Genomic DNA, 17,866 nt, shown 5'->3' on the forward strand with positions numbered 1-17,866 from the left:
TTGAAAATACCTCAAACCAAGGTGCCGGCCCTCCCTCAGCTCCCCCTGCTTTCCCTTTGCCGCCTTCTAAAGGTGGCATATACCAGAGGTTATCTTAACCAAAAAAATGCTTGAATGCAGTTATGTTGGGAGGCACAGTTTCAAAGAGAGGACACACAAAATAATTAAAAGCAATATTCACCGCTCCACTTCAGAGAGCTCCCGGTTGAGCTCAGGAGGGATGAGAGGGAAAGTAAGGGATGCTTCCTGGAGAGCAGGTAAGGTGAATCAGGACAGCAGAGGGGTAGGCTCAGGACAGTGGGGAGATAGGAAACCGGAGCAGATTGCGGCAAGTGGGAGACGTGGGTGGGGAAGGAGAAGCAGGTCTGTAGGTGGGGAAGCAGGAGAGCAAGGGGAGCGGGCGGACAAGAGGATTTTGGAGAGCGGCTAGCCAGCTGGCACACATATAGCAGCTGCTGCTGTGTCAGCCTAGGAGAGTAGCTGCAGCTGCACGCTGGCCATGAATAGCAGAGGAGCAGCGTGCCGGCTGGCTGCTGGAGGGACGGGAGGCAGCCGGGGCACTGAAAAGGCAGGGGGAGGCTCTGTGAAAGGTTTTCCGCGGAGGGGAACATGACGGCCCTTTGATTTCTGAGCTGTTTGTTCTCCAATTGTCCACTGTGGTGCATGATCAGTACTAAAGAGTTAAACGGGGAGAGGGGGGGAGGGAGAGAAACAGAAGGAAAACTTGGGTCCTAAATGCGGATCTGGGCTTTGGTAGCGTATCCATAGCATGCAGTTGTCTGGATGTATAGCTTTCATAGTTGTCAGCAGGGATCAAAATCATGGGGTGCTTAAACTAAAGGAGAAATCTCTGCTCGGTTACTCTCATACTTGCTTGAGCCACCACTGGAGGAGGACATGATCCCACCACTTGGCCATCTGCTCTGTGTGCCGCGCACATGTCACTGAGAGCACTCTATAAGCGATCGCGTGTGAGCTCCTACGTGGCTGTGGGCGCACGCACCCTTTGTGCTTCTACGTGAGTGCGGGTGCGCGCATCCCGCGTGCTCCTCCACAGCCACGGGTGCATGCACCACGGGTGCTCCTCCACAGCTCCGGGCGTATATGTTCCACGCGCTCCTCTGGGGCTGCGGGTGCTCCCACCCTCTGCGTTCCTCTACAGCCGCGGGTGCACCCACCCCACGCACTCCTCCGCAGCTGCGGGTGCACGCACCACGCACGCTCTTCCACTGCTGTGGATGATCCCACACCGCGTTCTCCTCCACAGCTCCGTTTGCACACACCACGCTCCTGCGTGGCTGTGGGCACTCCCAACCAGCACGATCCCCCATGACCGTGAGCGCATACTACTCCTCCGCAGCTGTGCGTGATCCCACCCTGCTCGCTCCTCCGCAGCTGTGCGTGATCCCACCCTGCTCGCTCCTCCACAGCTGTGGGCGCACTCTTCCACATTCCTGGGGTGCCCCCACATCTCCCTTGACCGCGTGCGCTTTGCGCCACTCGTGCCCCTCCGTGCCTGTACGCGCACGCGCCCCGCGCAGTTCTGCGTGGGTGCGGGTGCACGTACCCCGCGTGCCCCCGCCCCGCAGCGCTCCTCCACAGCCGCGGGTGCGCATCTCCCGCGGCCGTTCCTCCGACGCTTGTGGGCGCACGCTTCCCCCCCCCCCCCCCCGCCCCGCGCGCGCTCCTCCGTGGCGGCGCGCGCACGCCCCCCACCCACTTACACGCGGGCGCTCCAACTCCCGCGTGGGCGCACCGTGCCCCCACTCGTGCTTCCTCCGCGCCCGTCGGGCGCTCCCCCGTCCCCCACCGCCTAGGGGCCGGCGGACCCCCCGCTGCCGGCGGGGCAGGGCAGGGCAGGGCAGAGCCGGGCAAGGCGAGGCAGGACAGGGCGAGGGCGGGGGCCGCCGCCGCCGCCTCCCGCCGCCCTTTAAGAGCCGCGGCGGGAGCGGCGCTGGCCCCACCCGCCGGCCGCGGAGCCGGGCCGTCCCCCTCATTAATATGAAGGCGGCGGCAGCGGCGGCGAATGGGTAATGAAGCTGTCACTCCGGCACCTACTTGTTGGGTGTCCGCGGAGCCGAGGCGCACAGAGGGCGAGCGGAGCCCGCGGGAGGGGAGCGGCGGCGGCGGCGGAGCGCACCGGGCGGCCCCGCCGGCAGCCCATGCCCTGCGCCCCCCGGCGCGCTGCGGGCGGCTCCCCCGCCGCCCATGCCGCGAGCGGCCGCCGGTCCGTGGCCGGTGGGCTCGGCGGGCTCCTCTGAGGCGGCCGCGCGGAGCAGCAGGCATGCGGGGCGCCGGCCGGCGGAGCCGGGCCCCCCGCGCCGCCGCGCTCGGCCTGGCGCTGCTCCTCCTCGCCTCCTGCGTGCAGGTAGGGGGGCGCGGGGGGGCTCCGCTCCCGGCCGCGGGGCGCCGCCGCCGGCGCCGCTCCCTCCTCCTCCTCCTCCTCCCCGCTCCCCTTCCACCTTGCGCGTTTCTCCGTAGACGGTGTTTTCTCTCCGTGTCTCTCCGTATCTACGCGCGCCGCCGCGGCGGGGTTAAACCCGAAGCCGGCGAAAGTTGGAGGGTGGTGGGGGGGGTGGTGGTGGTGGGAAGCGGGGAGCGCCTCGCCGCCGCCCCGCGCTCCCTGCGCTGCCCCCGGCCGCGGTAGTAACGAGGCTGTCTCCCCTTTGATTTTTATTTTTAGGTGTCCCGGTCCACGGGCTATTTCGAGCTGCAGCTTAACTCGGTGCGGAATGTAAACGGCGAGTTGTTCAATGGGGAATGCTGCGATGGCATGAAAAGCCCCCAGAACCTGGACTGTACCCGGGACGAGTGCGACACTTACGTGAAAGTCTGCCTCAAGGAATATCAGGCCAAGATCACTCCGGTCGGACCCTGCAACTACGGATTCGGATCTACCCCCGTTCTCGGTGGAAATATTTTCTATTTGAACAGCAACAAATACTCCCATCAAGGCAGAACCCCCGAGACGGGCAGGATTGTTATTCCCTTTCAGTTTGCGTGGCCGGTAGGTAGATGATCGCGCTGTCGTTATCGCCCTTTTTTTGTGTGTGTGTGTCCCCCACCCGCCCCCGCTTCTCCCGTCGGTTCTGCAGCGGCTGCCCGCTCCCCCGTTAGAACGCCGGGCTGAGCCGCCGGTGCGCTGCCCGGGCGGGGCCGGCCGCCTCCCGGGGCTGCGGGGCACGGCGGGCGGAGGGAAAGGGGAGTGCGGAGGGGGGCACGGCGACCCGGGGGCCGCCGGGGGTGCCGGTGCCGGGGAGCGGCTGCGGAATGGCCGGCGGCGGCGGGGGGGGGGGAGTGACGGCGTGACGGGCTCCCGCACAGGCTGCAGGTGCGGCTCGCGGCGGCTGCTGCGCGAATTACTGAAGAAGAACAACGATAAATGGGGGGAAAAAAAAAAAAAAACCCAACCAAAAAACCAACCAAAAAACCCAACCCACCCGAAAACCGAACCCCGACGGCGGCAGCGCGCCCCGGGGCCGCGGAGCTCCCGCGGCTCCGCGCAGCGTGGGGTTGCCCCCGGCAGGGGGCGCTGCCGGGGCGGCGCAGGTGGGGGCGCGGCGCGGCGCGGGGCGCGTGCCGCGGCTCGCGAAGGGCGCGAGTCTGCCGCCCCTCCTGGGGGCCGCGGGCGGGGCCGCGCGGCGGCGGCGGCGCGCGCGGCCCCCGTTGGCGCGGGGCTCGGAGGGGCGGGAGCCGCCGCCGCCGCCGCCGGTGGGCGTGAGGGCTGAGGCGGGGGCCGCGGCGGGGGCCTCCCGCGTCCCAAGCGCTGCGAGGTCCCCCCCCCCTCGCACAGACACACACACACACCCCGCACCCGCGCAGGGGCGAGCGCGGGCGCTCTCCGCCTCGCGGGTGGCGAAGGGAGGCGGGAGCTGCCCCCCCCCCCCCCCCCCCCTCCGTGGGCACGAATCGGGAGGGAGCGTCCGAAGCGCAGCCCTGCTCTGGATCCTGTCGGAAACCGGATCCGTGGCTCGGCGGTGTGGCGGCGGGAGCTGTGGGCGTGCGAGACCCCGCCGCTGCCCCCGTCCCTCCCCTCGGGATCTCGGGGTTTTTCTGTGACACCCCCCCCGCCCACCCCAATCCGTTCCCTCGGCCCCCACCTCCCCGTGCGGCGCCCGACCGAGGGGCCACATCCGCAGGGGCCGCAGGCCAAGGCCCGTCCCCGTCCTTCTGCTTTTCGGGGGCGCGGGGTTCGGAGAGGGGCCCGCGCTGGGGCGGGAGGAAAGGCCGGGCTTCCTGCCCGGCTGCAGGCAGGTAGGATCCTGCCGGGAGTTTCACAGCTGTTGCTCTCGGCCCTTCCAAGTGGGCCACGGGGTGGAAGCTGGCAAGTTGTGAGGCGCTGAGGAATGGGGATGGTGCGGTGCCCTAGCTGGGGAGGGAGATGAGTATCGGAAGCTCCGGTACCTGCAGATCGTGTTTGGCACCTGGTGACTAACAGATGAAATGGCCCTTGCCGACCTCTTGAGATACGTAGCTCGCAGGATCTTTGTTACTTGGAAAACCGCTGCTAGGAATGGTCAGGGGCAAAATTGCTTGCTTGTATTTTGTGCTAAAGGAAACTAGTCCACGTAAATCTCTTAACTTTCTGTGCTGCCGGGGGCCTTCCAGCCTGACAGTCACGTACCTCAAATTAAGAACTGACCGCTGTTTGAAAGTAGGAGTTTTACTGGAGTTAGATGGCTAAAAAAGTGGTACAACCAATAAATTTCTCTGCACAGAGGCATTTACATTCTGGTTGCCGAGTTGGGGTGGTTTGCTTTTATTAGTCCCGTAACCTGTTGAATGTGGAAAGGTTCCTGTTAACAGGTATAGCCAATACCATAAAAACAGGGTATTTGGAACTCTGCTTTTAAGTTATAAGATCAAAGGGAAAATTAAGAGTCTTTCTCCTCTTTATTGACCGTTTAATACAGGCTTGACGAAATCATAAACTCTTCAGTAGGAGATTTCAGTAACATTAGCACCTCAAACTTCGTATGTTATCTGCATGAGGGAGTAAAGGTAACTTAACTCATGCTTTTATTTTGCCAGTTTCTAGCATTGCTACTTGAAACAAGAGGAGAGCTTGATAATCCTTACAATGCAGGTCCCTAAGCCCAGCCTTCTTTGGTTTTTCTCTGTTGGAATAAGCACATTCCTACCTTGCAGCTGCCGGATATTGTTGTTCTATGCTCATCAAGTCTTAAGAAAGGCCTGTTTGACCTACCTCTTGCAGGTAAATTACCACAGTGTCTCTAGCATGTAATACTGTGCCTGCTGCTGTTTCTTATATCCTTGCCTCCAGCATTTTAAAGGACTTGAAGTCTTTGGTCTGTCTTTCCACTGTTTTTTTGCAGCTGTTGCAAAGCAGCCTGTAACTTAAACAGTGCTACTGCAGTTTAGTGGGTGGCTGGCTGATTTTTGGAAGGTTTACTGAATATTCTCCCTGCCCACCCTCGATTCTAAAAATAAGTTGTGGAGTAGTTGTACTTTTAAAAACAGTCCCTGTATTGCAGTCCGTGGATGCACTTACGGAAAGAAGTCCCTCCTGTATGTTGTAGTTACGTCTTGAACTCTGGACATTCAGTCTGTTGGTGGGGAACACAGCATCTTTGTCACAACTGTACATAAGCTGTATAGAGTCAGCAAGGAGAAGCTTAATTGTAGTGCTAGTTTAACACATGGGGTTTTTAAGTAGATTGAGTTCCTGGGTTAGGTTTCAACTCTTGGGGGTAATTTCAAAATTATTCTCCAATAATACTCTCTCTCTACTCAAGTTTGCAAACCAGAAACAACAATACGGACATAGTCTTTTCATATGACCTGGGGTTTTTTTGCTATGCAACAGTAATGAAATGAATGTTCCTTTACTGAATATGCTGGGAAGGGATAACACTGAAGAGAATCAGAAATTGTGTCTTTCTCTTATGAAACAAATTTGCAGTGAGCGAAGGACTTATTTCAGTAGTTCTAGGTTGGATTTTTAAGACTGAGAAATCCAACCCTAATGACAGCTGACATTGGTATATGTGGGCTTCTTACTGAACCTCATCTTAATGGTAACTCCCTTGCTTAAGGAGACTAACGTATTAATGTATAAATTGCTCGAGGGAGGTTTTCTTGATGTCTGTTTGATATTGCAGTGTCCTGAGCTACCAGTAGCTGTAAGGCAAGTAGTATCTTGAAAGGTGGTTTTTGGCCTTGGTTTTGTTACACTGATTTTTTTTTTTTCTTTTTTAATTTTACATAGTAAAATTTTACTGTGAAATTTGGACAAGTGTCTCTTCTGTAAAGCTGCAGTACCAGAGTTCAGTGATTTCCACTGTTTGATACAGTGTCATTTATCCAGTTTATTCCTATTTCCTGTCTTTTTTTAATATCATTAGTCTGATCTCTGATTTGCAAGAGGAGCTTGGGATATTGCCAAAAAGTTCTTAAAATTGCTACCTTGGGATACATCATCCACAGAAATCTGGCAGTGGGAGAGGCTGAGGAACAGCTAGAACAATACAGCTGTCTTCTTCACCCACCTACCTCACATTTTTTTCTTTGCCTCCTGCTGTAAAACTTGAAGCTTAATGCTCATTTGAGATTGTTAACAAACAAATGATGCAATTAAAATTTATGTGCAACTTTTAAAACAAAAAAGACAGAAGAATTCAAGTAGTTTTGAAGAATCGATTCTGATCACTTACACAGTTTAGGCTCATTAGTCTTGAGCATTTTTTTTTTTTTCTAGCACAAAGCTGTTTGTTCAGACGCTGAAGCTTCAGGAATACCTTGCACGGCAATATTTATCAATAACAGTTAGGTTATTGGCAGAGTGTTAGATTTGGGTTTAATTGAAGGCTGCTTCTGAAGACGATGTTTTAATGTTACAGGCATTCTGCTGTGATGGGTTATGTGGAACCATTTTTCATACTCCTTTGCAAGATGGCATGAAATGGAGTTGTGTGTGTGTGTGGTTTTTCCCTCCACCCTGTTCCTTCCCTCGGGGAATTCACAGCTTTTTCTGCACCATAAATATTGGTATGGCATCCATTACTTCAGTTAATTAGTCATATGGAAGAATTGTTCTGACTAGTTGTGGATGTTGAAATCATGTATTACAGTATGCATCATTATCTCCTTTCAGCCCCTCTGTTTTTGAGATTCTAGTGTGACTGACAGTCAGTGCAGTATACGTACGAGTACACTGTACTCTGAATGCCACAGGTGAACTTCAGAGTTCAGGGCCTTGGGGATAAGTAGCAGAAACAAGCAATTTCATTTCTCTTTCCTTGGTGCTCTGCTAGGACTCTGTGTACCTATCTGAAGAAGGGGTAGTAGAGGTTCAGGCAGCCCTTGGCAACTTGCTTGGGTAGAGGGTACCTTCCCCACTAGAATGTGGGCAACTAATTTATTATTTTTGTAAGCACTGATCTTAAGTTTTTCGTATTTGGGGTGTGATTGTAGCACCTCTCTCTAAACTTCTGAAGTATTGTTAACTTTCAGGTAGATAAAAATGTGTGAAAGTATATACATTGAATATCCAGACTCTGTATGAGTTTAATCCATGTGCAGTCCATATGTGAGTCTCATCCAAATGCCTGGAAGGGTTCATCTTGATCTAAAACATAGACAGGAGTATGAACCATCAAATATGTAGAGCCGTTGAGAGGGTAACTTGGCTGCAGCAGTAAATAATGAATTTCTTAGAAAGCACCCCTCCTGTCCCCCGCCAAAACCTGAGGAGGAATACTTGACTTTATAGCTTTTATTACTTAATGGGTACAGTTTCTGTTTGGCACTTTCAGATGTTGTCTACTTCGCTATAGAATTCTGCATCAAGCTCTATCAATCCTTCTAATTTGAAAACTGAAGGCGGTTAGGCCCTGGAGGGCATCTAGCCTTGAACCACGTTATCTGGGATCCTTGGTGCCTGTAGGGAACTAGATAGCCTGACTGTAGGAAATGTTCTTGTCTATTTTTGTTTGGCTGGTAGATCTACAGTTGGTCTACCTTCTGTCTTAACACAGCCATCACTACTCTCTGATCAGGATCTTGAGGCTTTGTAATGAAAACATCCTGGATTAGATTACTCTCTGCTCCCTGGTAGAGTAAACATGCATCCTGTCAGCTTGAATGACAGCCCATCGTGACAGATATGCTTAAATTAAGCAGGTTAAAGTTAGGCCATTTAGCACTGAAAAAGGTGCTTGTCCACAGTTGTACCTGAGGAACAGTATGTAAACTTTTCTCATGAAAAAGATCAGAAGTTCACAAATGAAGCATCCTCAAGTGCAAGATATGCAGCAAGCTTTACCTCTAAATAGTTGTTCTTTGCTCCATTGAAACTCCCTTTTAAAAAAAAAAAAAAGTGCATGCAAACACACAGTCCCAAGCAAGGCCTGAGGGCGGCAATAAGAAGTGACAGCAAGACCTCATGCGAAAATGTAAAATTGACCTTGTACAGTGATGGGTTATAATGTTCATGCATCACACCTTGTTAGCAGAGGAGGTCAGAATGGAAAAAATAATGTAGTTGATAGCCATATATTGATGAACTACATAAATGTTTAATGTCTTATTTGCCAGCAGCCTAACTCTTTTCCCCAGGTGGAAGGCTCTGCTGATAGCACAAAGCTTCCTTTTTAAGACTTGACCACTTTTTTCCCCCCTGCCCCAAGCTTGCTGCTTGCTTACTGACTCTACCTGATTGGCTTGTCAGTAGATCCTAGGGCTGCTGTGGTAACTGGCATGCCAAACTGTTCCTTATTTTGACAAAACACCTGCAGCCCTTGTGCTCATAAAGCCTTCCCATGCCTGTCGCAATTCATGGACAGATGTATTGTGGATCAGAAAACAGGGATCCATGTTTCCTCAGTCTTGGGGAAGTAGATCAGGGAATTCTATGCTTTCACCTGCTCAACACTGTATTTGCCTTCAAACTTTTTTGATCAGAAATGAAAGGTTGAGGGAATGGTTTATTATCCAAATGATATCCCTTTAGTTTCATGTTACACAAATGCAAAGAGTAGCTTGCAGGTTTTGTTATACTCTTTTCTAAAAGAAGATAATCAGGTGATTAAAATTTTTAGAGACTGACTTTAGCCATGCTGGGTAGTGACAACTCCAGTTGATTTCAATAGCAGCTGCAGGTGTCACCTCTAAAAAAGAATCAAGGCCTTAATGGTGAGCACTTCAGAACCACTCTTTGAAAAAGGGATTTATTATTGGCATGCTCTGTGTGCCAGCAACTATTTGCAGCTTGCCCAGAATAGAAAGCCTAAAGACTTAAGTTTCATGTAACTATAGAAAATCTGTCTTCTAATTTTAAGCAGAAATGTTATTTGCACTCTTAATCTTTCATACATTGATGTCACTAAATCTAGAATTTCTTAAGTCTTTGAAATAAATACGCCTCAGAGGACAGTATTCTGCTAACTATTTAAGCTTTTATACCTTAAAGTTCTGGTGGGGGGGTTGAATGTCACAGAGATGGTCAGATAGTAAAGAACACTTCTATTTATACTCCTTGAAAGTTTCCTTAAATAAACACTTACTTATTTATTAGAAACACTGGCTGAACTCAAAACTTGCAGACAAATAACCTTACCTCCCAGACACTGAGAGTGGTATGCTTAGACACCTCTTGTCAACTTTCTAATCTTTATTCCAGAAGGTGCTGCAGCCAGCCTATCAGTGAAATGCTACACTCTTAGCCACACAGCTGGTGCAGGCATTAAATCTTTGTCTGAAAATGGAATAGGTATTGAAGTAGTCAGGATTACTCTTACACTAGAGGATGTGAGCTAGAGAAGAGGGCAAGGTAGAAACAGAGCATGTTTGATTCACCGCAATGTGATGGAGGCTTCATAGCACTGTCTTTGGGCTGTTTGAAGATGTTTCAAACACTATTTTCTCAAAAAAAAAAAAAAAAAAAAAAAAAGCCTGCATATGAAAGGTCTGCTAAAGACATGACTACTTGTAGCTTTAATCTTAAACAATCAGATTTATCTTTAACGTAGTTAGTTGGGGTAAAACCATAATTGGTTGTGTTTATATCAGACTTGTGATGTTTGGCCTAGTTGGGCCGTGTTCCCACTGTATTGTAGACTTTCTGAGTGATCCTGTGAAGTTCAAGGAAATCTGTTGGTGTAGATGTTGAGAAGCTTTGTGTTGTAAAAGCTGCCTTCTGTGTTTGATGCTACTGCTTGTATTCCTTGCGTAAGTCCAGCTTGCTTTGAGTTACTATTAGAGTTCACCAGCACAAAAGCTGCAAAAAATTAAGCTTCTGTCAAACAATAAATGATGTGAAACAGCTATGTTTTCTGCATGAAAAAAATGCCAAAAATGGTGTAGTCCATTTTTAATCTGTTTTTGTGGCAACTGATTAATGACAGTTTTTCTTCTGTGAGAAGGATTGTGTTTGAGACAGATGTGCAAGGTAAATGATGATTTTTTTTTTTTTTTTTAAAACTTTTAAAATTACTTTTGTTTGTGCTGTTCTTGTGGGCTGGTGGTTGTGTGGCCCCACTTGAGCAATGCCATAGAGTCACACTAAATGTAGGTGAGATGAGTGGAATTCATCCTTTCTGTGTAGTCCGACTCCTTCGCTTGTTTTTCCTATGTGTTGCTTTGTGTGAGTGTTGGCTCTGAAATACATGCTGTTAACATACTTTAGAAACTACTCTGTTAAGTTCATGAAGCAGCTATGATTGCATTGTATAGTCACCTGCAGAAGCTTTAAATTACTCTGTGCCTGAAAGCTTCCCTCCCTCCTCTTCTGAAAACAAGTCCAATGTTTTGTCAACTCTGTGTGGGTCCTATTTGCATTGCTTGTTCTAGTTCAGAGCTTCTCAGCCTACTGAAGGGACTAAAAGGGAGGGTCAATTTCCTGCTAGCATGTCAATTTACTTTCCCTTGGTCCTCCAATTCTAGCTGCTAGTAATCCTCTGATCTGGAAGAAGCTTGGGAGCAGCAATTTGGAAGGAGAGAGGCTACTTCAAGGAGTGAGGAATAAGGGTATACTGGCATTGGTTGTGGCTCGTTAATGCTTAGCCAGATGCTTACCCAAAGGATAGTTGCTACTGTTCCTTGGCACTAAGTCCATCATTCTCTTCCTTTTCAGCACTGTGATATGCCTTTGGGCTTCTTGCTTGAAAGCTGCTCTGGCTTCTGGTTAGTGGGTGTCTAAAATTGATTGGTCTTTGGCCAGAGATGACCACTGGCAGTACTGTCTGCCATATCCAGTTGGTGGCTTTTGAGCTGCATGTTAAGCTGTCGTGTGAGGAGGAGGTGAACATGTAGCCTGACTGCTTTCCCCTGCCCCTGCCCCCAGGGTTGGGGAATGAACCAGTATAGATGGCTAAGACCATCTGTGCTAGGTCATATTGGGCACCTGCAGAACTTTTGCCTCCCATGGGGTGGTAGGACCCTCTTAGAGCTGCTGCCTTCCCCTGCTGTACACCCAAGGAGACCTGTCAGGAGGCAGAAAGCTGAAGAGTGCTGTGTGATGGCTTTTGTGTAGATCATCTTGAGTCAGGGAGGAGTGGCCATCCCTGATGGAACCATAGACTTTTGGTGCCTTTGCTTACTGTATAAGGAAAAATACTCTATATAAAACTTAATCTTTAAGACTGCTGTCTTAAGTGGAGACTATCATATGTCTGTTGATATTATAGATGAACAATGAAGCTAGACTAGGACTGAACAGATGAGTTTATTTTTCAATTACTTTTATTCTTTTGGCTTTTTTTTTTCCCTGGTCTAATTGCCAGAGTTTTGCTGAATGATACTTGGTTTTAGAAATACAATGTGTGCAACATAGTAGATACATTTCAGCATCACCACAGGTTTACATGTCATCCAGCTCTGAGATAAGTGCTTGCTATTTCCTTGAAATGTCTCAACTGCTGCTTTTGATATTTTTTCTTGCAATCACATTTGGAGAATGTTTTACTGTTATAAAATCTTGTTGTTTAAGAGTTGGTCTATAGCTTATGCTCATTTATTAAACTTTATTCCCAAGGTCATTTTTTTTAGAGTTGTAGTTAGCCTTTATTTTGTATAAAAAGGAGGAAATGTCAAGGTTTATTAATTGCTGTTTCAGATACTAAATAAAGTGTGAAAAGCATATTTGACATGAAGATATTCTGATAGCAAGTGCTAAGAGGAACTCTCAGCTGAAACACATAGTAAACATGGATTTTTATCTGTGGTTGAAACAACTGCTCCTCAGTAGCAGTTAGAATGCAATATTAGGTGGAAGGGGCAAGGCATTTCAAGGCTAAATGACAATCTTAGTCTTACTTGATTAGAGCTTGCAGAGGTTGCTAAGAAACAGCCTAATAGTCCTTGAGTAACCAATTATATGCCCCTTGGACAGATGCACAGGTGCTCAATCTCTGAAGTTGGTTTTTTGGGGTTTTTTTTTTAAATCTGAGATAAAACTGGAGTATTAGTATGTAAACTGCAATCTGTTTACATCCTGCTTTGGGCTTGAAAGTCCTGATTATATATATTTTGTTCCCAGCAGGATGTGTTCTTGTGGTTTTTGTTCAGTGCATTACTTTCTGATTATTATTACACTTAAACTGTTCTAGCAATGCCTCTTCTACTTCCAGATAGTCCACTAGGTCTGTAGTCTCTCTTATGCTTTCTAGTACTCTGAACATACCAGCTTAAGTAACTTCAAGCATCTAACATTCAACTTGGATAAATTTTACATTTCTGGACTTTCAGTGAGTAGGCAATATTTCTATTGATGCAGTATCCCACAATTGGTAGAAAATGCTAGTTTCAGGTAGAGCTAGCTTTCCTTACTCCTTCTGAAGCAGTTCTGTACATTCAAATTGTAGTGAAATATCATATGAGCTGGTAGTTAACCTAAAACATCACATAGGATTCTTTCAGTCCCTTTTTTTTCCCTGAATATGTATAATTCTGTTTATAGCATTGTAAAGTTGAAATGTCTACCTTAAAACACAATCTACACTTCTAGTGTTAAAGGTCTGGGATTCCACCTGGAGAACTTAATTTCTAATTAGGGAGCATGTTCACACTTGGAAGGCTTGACTGATGTGCTTTAAGCAGTAAGTTCAGAAATATGTAAGTACCTTAATTATTGATCTGCTCCAATAAAGACTGGAGTAGAAGTTTTTTAGGGTGTGCCATTTTTGGTATGTGCTGATTTTGGCTGGGATAGAGTTAATTTTCTTCATAGTAACTAGTATGGGGCTATGCTTTGGATTTATGGTGAAAACTGTTGATAATACAGGGATGTTTTAGTTATTGCTAAGCAGTGCTTACACAGAGCCAAGGCCTTTTCTGCTTCTCAGCCCACCCTACCAGCGAGGAGGCTGGGGGGGCACAAGGAGTTGGGAGGGGACACAGCCGGGACAGCTGACCCCAACTGACCAAAGGGATATTCCAGACCATATGATGTCATGCTCAGCATATAAAGCTGGGGAAGAAGGAGGGGACATTCAGAGTGATGGCATTTGTCTTCCCAAGTCACACTCGTGTGTGATGGAGCCCTGCTTTCCTGGAGATGGCTGAACACCTGCCTGCCGATGGGAAGTGGTGAATGAATTCCTTGTTTTGCTTTGCTTGTGTGTGTGGCTTTTGCTTTACCTATTAAACTGTCTTTGTCTCAACCAAGGAGTTTTCTCGCTTCTACTTTTCTGATTCTCTACCCTGTCCTACCGGGGGCAGTGAGCAAGCAGATGTGTGGTGCTTGGTTGCCAGCTGGGGTTAAACCATGGCATAGTACCGTTTACTGTTCTTCTTATTGATTGAGGACAATTTTAATAGCACTGGTCTGGTAACCTGTGCTGCTGCTTAATAGATTTGGTGGCAGTTCCTTCCTTTTACACCACGTACAAAAAATTTTTTGGGGGGTGCTTTTTACAGTTCTAATTCTCTTTTATGTTATGATAACATGATTTTCCTTATATCGCAACATGGAGTTTTTCCTGTAACTAGCTGCATGTAATCGGCAAAGTCTAGAAGTCAGACCATGTTTACTTGGACTATTAAGAGCAAGTATAACCATCTGCTGCCCCTCACTAATGACTGGGGTTTTTTGTACACAACAATGAGCTGATAGCACCTCCTGTGTTGGTTATAAACTGTTATTTAAACCATATGTTTATATATAGGCCCAAAATGTTTTAATGTTGTATTTGGCTGTTGGAGACCTTTGTTGAGCAGAGTATTGTTTCCATGATTCATCCACACACACTAGTGCTTGCTTCTATCAGAAAGTGAGGAAGGGAAGGAAGTAGAGAAACTGAAATGTTTAGACTTGCATACACACTTAAGATGTTGGTTGTCAAGTATTTACTGCTCCTACAGTGCCTTCTGATGTTTGCTGTTAAGCTGTGATAACTTCAGGGTTGTATGTTTTATAGCTTGTAGTCACTTCACATCTCCTCTTGCTTTGTAAGAGGTGAAGGGTAAAGTGGTTGCTCAAACCTAGCTGGTGGCAATTCTTCAGAGGTTGATTTCCAGAATTCAGACCCCTTTTTTCTAACACTGCATGTCCTGGACTTAAACTGTGGACTGTCAGAACATAATTGTCACAGGGCTTAGGCAGAAGAACAAACTGTTGCATATCACAGATCTTCTCAAGCTGTTCATATCTACTCCCAGATCACCGCAAATGGAAGGTAAATAAAATAAGCTTTAACTGGCAGGAGAAGATAGTCTTGACTTGTCGCAGCTTGCTATCAGTGATAATTTATTTTTCCCTAAGCCCTTAGGATGAATTTTCAAGATTTGGTAGTCTGTGAAACTTCAGCTGGCCAAGGAGTCTGGAGGAGACAGAACAGCGGAAGAGTCATTGGCAAATGAAGTACTAAAGAAGCTGGAAAGTATTCACTAGTACACATGCTTGAGTTATGAGTCCAGCTTTGGACTAGCAGAATTAGTCTCCATGTTTTTTAATGTTAGCTTACTTTATGTGGCTTCATTCTGTTCTCCATTGATATTCATCCTTACGAGGAAAGCTGTAACATTGGTACCCACCAGAGAAGTAGCTAGGGGCCAACAATGAAATGAAATTGACCTGCTGAGATAATCTCCCTTTCATAGCTTCCAGATCCATGTCAACGGGAAGAGAAGGGAAAAAAAAATAGAGAAGCACTCTTAATTCACTTGCTTAGACTAAATTTACAGGGTAAGTGCCTGCTTCCAGAGGTTGTTCCCTGTACCTTGCTACACTTGCTACAAAGCTTTCCTTCTAAAGGCATGCCGATTTGTGGGTTTTGTCTGATTTGTAATAATACAATGGTATATTGGATCCCCTCCAGTTCACATTAATCTGAAAGATATTATTTGATATTAAAGTTCTGATGCTGCTTTGTTATGGTGGGATTGATCAAGTCTTGGTTGTCATATATTCAAATAGGTACCTTGGAATTGTAGGCTACGTATACTGTTGTATGCTGTGTTTATTTGCTGCTGTAAGCAGTTTATTTTCAATAGTAATTAAATACAATGTAATGGTTGGTGCTGCAAATGTGATAAAGTTTTACTGTAGCCACAAAGTACTGTTCAGAAGATTCAGTCCTGCTGCTGGAATATGATACAAGCATTTGTTTCAGGAACATGTTTATTAACTTAGTTTTTTCACAACTAAACTCCAGTGCTCTCACGTGTATTTAACTAAGTGTGCATGTCTGTGTGCAGAATCCTTGTTTAATCCTTTATTCAAGTTCCTTGCATGTGTTGATCTACATGAAAGAACTTGCACCATCTCTTACAGTGGTGACTTATTTTTCTGCTCAACTTATTCCTGTAAATTTATGAAGAACAGCAAGATACAGATATAGCTTTGGTTGTGTCTGCAGTGTCCTGGTTCAGAAAGCTGAGGAGGTTTTAAGGGAAGGTAAGCAGCTATCCGTGAAGTTGAAATAAGGTGGTTTTCTTCTGTTTCCCTGCCAGCCTCTTCAGCACGTGCAGAAATTCAAAACTGAGCTGGTGTTCAGTTTGGGGCTGAAATGAAGGACAATTTAAGTGCGTTTTCCCCTCTTTCTGGATTAATGACATTTTTGTTACTAGCCACGAGGAAATCTGTCATCTGTTTGATAAGTCTCTTGTGTGAATGTGAAGTTCAAATTGACTGAAACTGTCTTGCAACTCATGTAGCAATAAAACCTAGACATTTGTGTTCCTTATGGTGAAAGGCCTATGACAATACTTGTGCTTGAAGCCAATGCTATTGGAGAAAAACGATGCATCTTGTTTGAAGTTATACGAACATTTGATCAGTCAGCTGTTGCCATCGCTGTGGGCCAGGGAAGCCTTTGCCTCGCACTGCCCTCTTTCAAATTTGACTGATGCTGCCCATCTAGCTCTAGAGTTGACTCAGTTGGGTAGGACTGATGAGAGAGTTGTGGAGGACTTATAAAAACATTGCCCTAATTTCTGTGCTCCCTTAGGAACAGAAGTTGAGTATGGGCCTCTTCTTCCTAGGGCAAGACATCCAGGCTCATTAGTTTGAATTGGTTTTGTAGGCATTTGCGTTTTTGAAAAACAAAGGGAAAGACTGTAGTGCTATCAACAGCTAACATTATTTAAAAGGATTAAGATTAAAACACTACTCTGTCTTCCTGGGAAAGTTGCATACATAGAACTTGGGGGCACATCTATTTTTTCTTATATTTGCCTACCTTCTTAGTATGCATATTTCCAATACAAAAGAGTGCATGCAGGTGTTCTGTGTTTAGAACAATAATTAAAGTATGTTATTACATAGTTAGTTTAATTCCCTCTTGACTTCAAGTTGAAATTATAATGATGCATGGTTTGAAGTGCCCAGAGGACACTAATATCCATGCCACACGGACTGCGGAGGGGAGGGGAAAGAGCAGTATTAATTACTAGTTCATCTTTGAATTCTAAATATTAGCATAAAACAAGTCTTGTACTAACCATTAATGGGTCTTCATGGTTGTTACATACACTTCAAAAGAGGCAATCTAGCTACGCTTTCATTAATGCAACAAGAAAGTGTACATATAATGGGCTTAATTTATCTTGGACTTCTTCCAAAACTTTTGGAAAGGAGTAGGATGTGGAGACTTGGTTAATATCAAGTTTGTCTGAAACAGTTCAAAGGTGGTAGGAAGGCTGAAAGCTTCAGCTTAAATCTAATAAAATGATGTTAAGATGGTACCCAGCTGTCTGCATGGTATTGTACAGGTCTCTTTCCAAATGACTTTTTTTCTCTGTTACCTAATTTCATCAATACTTTCTTCTGTTCTTCGCTATTGGATTAACTCGGTGGATTTCTGCAAACTGCTACTGCTAGTAGCTTCAGCTATGGTGGAAAGGACTGTATCTTAATAGCTGCAAAGTCATGGGATTATCTAAGATGTAAATAGTTCTTCTATGTAATGATCAGGCAGAATGTCTATTGAAACTTAATTCTGTGACCCTCTGTCTAAAACAGTGTTTTCTGGTAGGTTTCCACCTTATCTTTTTGTCCACTGAAATCAGATGCTAGCAGAGAAACATCTGCTGGAATTGCTGCTCTTCTGTCTGTAACTTCTGATTTAATCTTACCTTCTAATCTCAATTAAAAATCAACACCCTTTGTTCTCCCCAAATAGGATGGAAGGGAAGTCTATTGTTTGAGGTTCTAGCAGGTTTGCAGGGTTGATGCACGTGGGGTTCATTTCAGTTTCCTTCCTGCTGCTTCTGCTCTAGAACTGTCAAAAAGAGAAGTGAAATCTGGGGAGGTTACGCTAGGTTCTCCCATCTGAGAGACAGGTACAATACAAACTGTGGCACTTGTTTGACTACCCTCAGGATGTTGTCTCTTCTTTTTGTATGGTGGTAGTATAGCATACCAAATTCTATTGTTTTGGTAGCTGTTATATTTAAAAGAGTTTTGTTT

At 46.7% G+C, this 17,866-nt stretch overlaps 1 protein-coding gene across 3 annotated transcripts in view; it reads left to right on the forward strand.

The window, feature by feature from the left end:
• The first annotated feature begins 2,026 nt into the window (after positions 1 to 2,026).
• Positions 2,027 to 17,866, forward strand: part of JAG2 (jagged canonical Notch ligand 2) — a 73,069-nt gene continuing 57,229 nt past the window's right edge. For 2 of the 3 annotated variants that reach the window (XM_030004135.2, XM_030004125.2), the window contains exons 1-2: positions 2,173 to 2,368; positions 2,684 to 3,007. In XM_030004135.2, the coding sequence (XP_029859995.1) occupies positions 2,285 to 2,368; positions 2,684 to 3,007 (408 nt within the window). In that variant the 5' untranslated portion in view covers positions 2,173 to 2,284. Of the gene's footprint in view, positions 2,369 to 2,683; positions 3,008 to 17,866 lie in introns of all 3 variants that reach the window. The other variant, XM_030004116.2, reaches the window with a different exon arrangement.

The sequence above is a fragment of the Aquila chrysaetos genome, chromosome 2 (genome assembly GCF_900496995.4).
Source record: "Aquila chrysaetos chrysaetos chromosome 2, bAquChr1.4, whole genome shotgun sequence".
Classification (NCBI taxonomy): domain Eukaryota; kingdom Metazoa; phylum Chordata; class Aves; order Accipitriformes; family Accipitridae; genus Aquila; species Aquila chrysaetos.